Genomic DNA, 7120 nt, shown 5'->3' with positions numbered 1-7120 from the left:
CATTTTTTTTTTTTTTTTTTTTTGTCTATTGTAAAGGAAAGGTTTCTTAGTAGGAGTTTTAGGTCCAATGCAAGCATACAGGATTGGTTAATAAAATTTTTCATCATGACTCTCAACAAAAAGGTTTCTCTGCCTTTGCCATATTGCTAACAGGGACTCTGGGGGAGTGATGCTAGGTGGATGGGAGCCTCCGATAAGACAGTGGACAAATACCATCTAGAACCCTCTAAATAACTCTCAGGTCGACATATCCTCTTCTGCTTCTTTCTCCATGTAAGTGGTACCGACTGGGCACACATCCTTCTTTTGGACGCTAGCCCCAGACACTTGATTGTTATGTTAGCTGGGTTTCTGATCCAACCTCAGTATCTATCGAGTGGGATGTTTCTTTAATCTTAAACATACTTGTTTCCATCTTGTTTTCATCCTTACAGCTTTTGGAGAGAAATATCTCTAGCTTTCGGTTCAGATTCTATATCAGAACCAAAGATGAGAACTCAACCATAGCCAGTTTATTAACCAGGTCCCGTGAGACCAAGCTCTGTTTTTTTGTGCAGACTGTGGCATCCAGAACGGGGTCCTGCGCTGTGCCTGTGACGACGGCTACTCCTGGTTTCCTCCCTCATGCCTTGATGCCCAGAAATGCTACCTTCACACGGAGGGATCTCTCCAGAGCTGTGATTGTCATCTCAACAACCTCACCCAGAGTGTCCATTTCTGTGAGAGAACAAGTAAGTGTGTAAGGATACCAAGAGGGGAGCTGGGGCCACTCCCACCTCCACATGTGACAGAGAGAGAAGGACCACCAGGTCTGTACCCCAGTGTTTCTCTTTGCCTCCCAGAGAAGAGCCAGTGTTTACAGGGAGTTGGAAGGGCAGTGATGACGTACCCTGCTAGGCTTGGCTGGACACAGCGAGAGCTCCGTAAGTGCAGAAAATTCAGAAATGCGAGCTGATGTTTGGGCGCTAGTTCAGCCTGGAGGTACCTCCAGCTCACCTCGACAATTCTACGATCCTTCTGAGATTTAGGGAGATTCCCTGAAATTCCAAGTAGGGGAACAGCTTGAGTAAATAACGTTTTTCTTCCCACCTTCTGTTTACTTCTTTGGCCAACATCAATTTCCAGAAAATAAAAATTTAGAGGTGTGCAGGCAGGGAGGGTTGCCTAGTGATTACATTGAAAGAAATTCTGTAAATTGCCAACAAATATGTGTGTTGAACGAATTGCCAAAACCAAACAAAAGTTGAAGTCTAGTTTAGGAGCCAGTGGACGCTGAGGGAGCTACTGCTGACTCAGGTTGATGTCCAGTGGATGATGGGGTGAGCCGCGTGACGTGGGCTCCGACAGCTTGAAGGACTTTAAGAAACGTCCCCAAAGACTAGTCCAGTTATCTTGAAGCTCCAGATTTTGGTAGAGTGGAGCAAAGAGTGAAGGAGGACCTGAAATAGCCCAGCTTTCCTGGGTCTCCCTGGATCCCTTTCCCAGAACCACAGCAGTTCAGGTTAAGGTAACACTTATTTATTTATTTATTTTAATAATTTGATTGAAGTATAGTTGATTTACAATGTTGTGTTTAATTTCTGCTGTACAGAAAAGTGACTCCGTTTTATATACATCTATCTATCTACCTACCTATCTATCTATCTATCCTTTTTCATATTCTTTTCCATTATGGGTTATCAAAGGATATTGAATATAGTTCCCTGTGCTATGCAATAGGACCTGTTGATTATCCATCCTGTATATAATAGTTGGCATCTGCTAATCCCAGACTCCTAATCCTTCCTGCCTCAAGTAACACATATTTATTAAACACCATCTTTATACCCAGATCTGGGGCAAATTCTGGGAGGTCACCGTGAGGCATTTATCTTGCTGTCGATCAATTAGCAAGCTACCTGGGGAGGCCAGGCTGTTAACACATAAAAGAAGACAATGTGATCTCTTCAACAAATTTTGATGAAAGCCTACACTTTGAAAAGTGGTCCAAGTCTGATCCATCTTTGGGGGATACAAAGATGGATCAGACAGGGATTACACTCACAAGGCGATTCCCAAAGTAGAGTGGGGACACACATTCATGAGGTGTGTTCACAGATAGATGTGTAGGTGAAGAGGCTGGAAGGGAGGTATGGATAAAGTACTGTAAGAATTTAAAGGAGAGGAAGACTCTTTTCATCTGGGGCCCAGGGAAGGTCTTGCTAAAGAGGCACATTTAACTAAGTCCTGAATGAAAGATACACAGGATTTGTCCATCCAGAGGTGGGGAATAACCTGTCCCAGAGGAGAAAAGCACCAGTGATGGGTAAGCAAGGGGTAAGTTGGAGTTAGCAAGTAGTGATTTTTTTTTTTTTTTTAATTTTTAAATAGGGACAATGTTTAAGCTCAGGGCCTAGACTGGGATAAGTGACTGCCTTTTATAACCACATGTGAGTGGCTACTCGTACCTGCTTATAAGGTCATCTTGATTATCGCACTTTCCCATTATGTTCCAAATCCACAAAAGAGAATTCTGGTTTTATGGATGCTTCCTATATTACTTTAGGTGAACATTCATCATAAAAAGAAATTGACAAAAAAAAGAAGAAAGAAAGGAGTTGAAGTACCAGTGTCAAATAGATGGGCAGAATTAGACTTCTGTCATTTTAAGCTATAATATATCAAGTGAGTAATTTTTATCTTTGTAAATTTCTTTTTATTTTCCATAGAGGTTTGGGGTACTTTCAAAATTAATGAAAGATTTACAAAAGATCTTTTGGATTCATCTTCTGCTATATACTCCAAATATACCACTGGAATTGAAATTCAAGTAAGCACCTTCTACTTATTACAAAAGAAATCATTGCCTAAACGTAAGTTCAGGTGTTTCCAATTCAACATATTTATTTAACACATATTCTTAATTTTTCATTTTCAATGAGTTATTACATAGCAGTTAATCACTCTGCCCACAAGTGATGTACTTTGAACATTTTCTTTCAAGGAGCATTAAGCAATTGACTTCTTCCCATTTCTTTAGTGTTTAGTTTTGCTCATTTGTTAGGGTAATATTAAACCAAGCCATCTTGATTCTTTTCTTTTTTTTTTTAAGTACTAAGGATCTTTATTCTCAGGTCTGATATTGAATCTGTGGCTGCAGGTAATGTCACTATTTTGAGAATAAAAGTTCCCACTATCTTCATTCTTTGCAAGTCTTCAGCCACAAAGTTACACCTTATTCTCATAACAAGATAAGTGAATCAAGCCGTCTTGATTATTTTCTGATTTTTATTTGTCAAAAGAAAGCTCTCATGATCTAAGCTCAATTGTTAACATTTGGGATTTGTTCCTTAAAGAAGCCTCTCTTGTTAGAGGCTAAAGAGGGTTACTGACCAAAATTTTGGACTTCATAATGAAGTGACATAAAACTACCTCTACCTGGGATGGTGGTTTAGATGTGGTCCTAACTGAAGACATGCACAAACACTCCGCAGGCAGATTCAGTTTAAGCATCTATTGAAATCAATGGCTTATTTAGGGGAAGGAGAAAATAGATTTTGGGTGAATTTATTACGTTATCTGGCACCCGACCCATCCTCTAGTCTAAGCAGTTGGTTCTGCATTCTTTATTAGCAACCTCAAAATTAAATTATATGTGTGTACGGAGGCGTGTGTGTGTACATTTTCTGCTATCATTTTAAATGTATTTCTACAACATGCAACTACCTCTCACCATATCTCTTTCCTTTTCTTGGTGCTTCCGTTGGTTATTTATTGTCTGCGACCATTTTTTGCTCAAATGTCTTTCTTGTGTGGGAACAAAGATCAACATATTGCTCTTTGCTCTCTTTGTAAAGCTTAAAGAAGCATACAAGAGTATCCAAGGTTTTGAGTCAGTTCAAGTCACCCAATTTCGGTAAGTAATACAATCGTCTTAGAAGGGCATCCCTGGAATCATGCACCCGTCCTGCAGGATGCCTCATGCTGTTTCCAAGTGACCTTGACAGAAAATAAGTCAACTGCTTTTTGAAGTAGGATTCTTACTAAAACTGAATAAAAGTCTGTGGTGCTTTAAAAAATCTTAAGAAGAAAGCCTATATTCTCACTTAAATGCCTTTGCGAATATAAATATTAAATGGCATTCTCGAAGCTATGGATCAGAAACTAGAATTGGAAACCCGCATGGCTTGGAAGGAAGCAGGAGGACGTGGTGTGCATGCATGGGAAGGGGCGAGTGGTGGTGACAAGGGTTGTGGGTTGAGGAGGGATGCGTTTTCTCCTTCCATTAACACAGAGGGTGTGATGTTGTATAACTGGGGGCCAGAAGGGGCTCCTTGGGTAAAATATTATATTTTTGTGTAGATATCATGTATGCACCATAGTTCAAAGCCCAGTAGTCATTGTCTACAGCAAATATAGAGATAATTAGGAAATTACCCTTTTGTTTACACTTTAATTCAAAAGTTATTTGGTTAGTTACCCATGTGTGTATTGATTGCCAGCTATTTATAGTCTGCTTGATAGAGGAAGTGACTTAGAGGTCAGAGAACTTAACTTCTTATATACTTTTTTCACAGCTAAAGAATAGCTATAGGAAATTTTCAGTAGCTTTTGCTATAAATATACTGTCCTGGACATTATCCTTTAAGCCCTCTCATGTACCTATAAAAAGGCTCACATGTATAATATTCTTTAAAATTCAGTGCTAGGAAAAACACTGCTTCTTTTTTCTTATATCAAGGTCTATATAATTAATCTAACTTATGTTTTTGACTTTGCCATCATTGAATTCATAGACAGCATTGAAACTCAATCAACAGTTTTGTATTTAATATTCACATGTTTCTTTTCCTTGGTCCTGGTTTTCTATTTATATTTCTAATTTATATTCCATCATATATATATATATATATATATATATATATATATACATATCTCTTACAAACTGTCTCCAATAATTTGTAGACAAAATCACAGTAAAAGTAGATATAAGTCTATAAAATACAACTATTTTGGTTTTACTCTTTACATACATGATCTAAAGTAAATCTTAGTCTCTCACAGTCTCAATTTATTTATCCGTCAAACAGGACTGTTAACACCTGTGGAATTTGAGTTAACCTCATTACATAAAATGAAATAATAGAAAAATACTTTTCAAACACTATAGAAGGGCTGTATCAATGAAAAGGCATTGTGATCATCACAGCATAAAAGGGTATTTGGGTTTATTTATTGTGAGTTCAACGTAGTTCAATGTAGTGATTAAGAATTTGAGCTTTAGAGAGCCAGAGGTTCATATCCATCAATTAATAATTAATGACTTGACCCAACTTCTTTTGGACTCAGTTCTCTTATCTATAAAATGAGAGTAACCCTAACCCTAACCCTCATGGAGTTGCAGGATTAAATTAATCCATGTTATCTCACTTGCTTTCATAACTTCAAATACCATCTGTATACAGATGGGTTCTGAATTTATTACTTGACCTCAGCCTCTCCCCCAAACTCTGGACTCCAATATCCAATGCCTATTAACATCTCCAGGTGATTTTCTAGTAGGCATGTCAAACGTAACATGTCCAAAATGGGAGTCCTCCAACTGCCCCCCATCATAAGCTTTCATCTCCTTCTCCCACTGTCTTCCCCATCTCATTTCCAGAGATGCTGTTCTTCTAATTGCACAGACCCAAATCTTAGAGCTATCCTGTCTTAATTTATTTTCCAATAAATTATACTTAATTATTGAAGTATAATTTACATACAGTGATATGCTCAAAACTTAATTGTATAGCTTTATTAGCTTTGACAAATACTAATACATGCCACCTCCTATCAAGACAGACCATTTCCATTATCCCCAAAGTTCCCTTGTGCCCCTTTCCAGCCAATCTCCATGCACATTCCTACCTCCCTACCAGAAATAACCACTGATCTTATTTCTATCACCATAGGCTGGTTTTGCTTATGCTAGAACTTTACCTAAATGGAATCATGTAGTGTACAGTTTTTTTGGGGGGCCTGGCTTCTTTCACTCAGCCTAAGGCCTTTGAGACTCATCCTTGGCTTTTTGAGTATCAGTGATTCCTTCCTTTTTATTGCCCAGTAATAATCCATTGTATGAATATACTACAATTTGTTTTTCAATTCCCTGGGGTCGTTCTTGCCTGGTTTCTTTCTCCCACACCCAAAATCTGCTCCGTTAGCAAGTCTTCTGGCTCTATCTTCAAATACAACCTGAAACTGACCAGTTCACTTCTCCCCCCACACACTGCTACTCAATCCGTTCAGGGCACCACCCTTTCCTTCCTAACTAGTTTTCCTGCTTCTCTGCTTCCTCCCTTCACCTATTTTCTACACAGCAGCCAGAGTGATGATCTTAAATTATAAATCTGATCATGCCATGCTTTTTCAAGAAGAATAAAACCTTTTAATAAAAGATGAAATTCAGACTCAAAGGCCCTGTTCCATCTGGCTCCTGGGTACCTCTCGAGGGTCATCTATCCATCTCTCACCTGCTCATTGAATTTTAGTCACGTTAGCCTTGAAGTTTGTCAGACTCACAGGCATTTTCTTGCCTCCAGCCCTTCTCAGGTGCTGGCCACGCTGTACCAATTCTCTTTGCATCACTGGCTGTTTCTTTTCATCCTTCAGGTCTCAGCTTCAAAGATCCTCTGCACAGAGAAAGGTTTTCCTGACCAGTCTTATTTGAAGTGGGCCTCACGTCTACTTGATATTCTTTTTTTAAAAAGATCTACATGAAGAAAACTTTATTTTATTTTAAAAGTTGTATTGGTGTGTTGTTGATTTTCAATGTTGTCTTAGTTTGAGGTGTACAGCAAAGTGAATCAGTTACACATATACATATATCCACCCTTTTTTAGATTCTTTCCCCATATAGGCCATTATAAAGTATTAGGTAGAGTTCCCTTGCTGTACAGTAGGTCCTTATTAGTTATCTATTTTATATATAGGAGTGTGTATATGTCCATCCCAATCTCCCTCCCCCTACCTTACCCTCTGGTAACCATAAATTTGTTTTCTACATCTGTAACTCTATCCCTGAACTTGTCTCTCATAACACTTAACGAAATTTGGAATTATATATATATATATAATTATGATTTTATATATATATATA

The 7120-nt window shown here is 38.4% G+C and overlaps 1 protein-coding gene across 3 annotated transcripts in view; it reads left to right on the top strand.

Annotated features, from left to right (window-relative positions):
• ADGRF1 (adhesion G protein-coupled receptor F1) overlaps positions 1-7120 on the top strand; it is a 36722-nt gene that overhangs the window by 16646 nt on the left and 12956 nt on the right. For all 3 annotated transcript variants that reach the window (XM_024766364.1, XM_024766361.1, XM_024766363.1), the window contains 3 exons: positions 558-731; positions 2709-2809; positions 3837-3895. In XM_024766364.1, coding sequence (XP_024622132.1) covers positions 558-731; positions 2709-2809; positions 3837-3895 — 334 coding nt within the window. The remainder of the gene's footprint in view (positions 1-557; positions 732-2708; positions 2810-3836; positions 3896-7120) is intronic.

This window comes from Neophocaena asiaeorientalis, unplaced genomic scaffold (genome assembly GCF_003031525.2).
Source record: "Neophocaena asiaeorientalis asiaeorientalis breed wild unplaced genomic scaffold, Neophocaena_asiaeorientalis_V1.1 scaffold46, whole genome shotgun sequence".
Taxonomy (NCBI): domain Eukaryota; kingdom Metazoa; phylum Chordata; class Mammalia; order Artiodactyla; family Phocoenidae; genus Neophocaena; species Neophocaena asiaeorientalis.
This window is presented reverse-complemented; position numbering and strand designations above follow the sequence as displayed.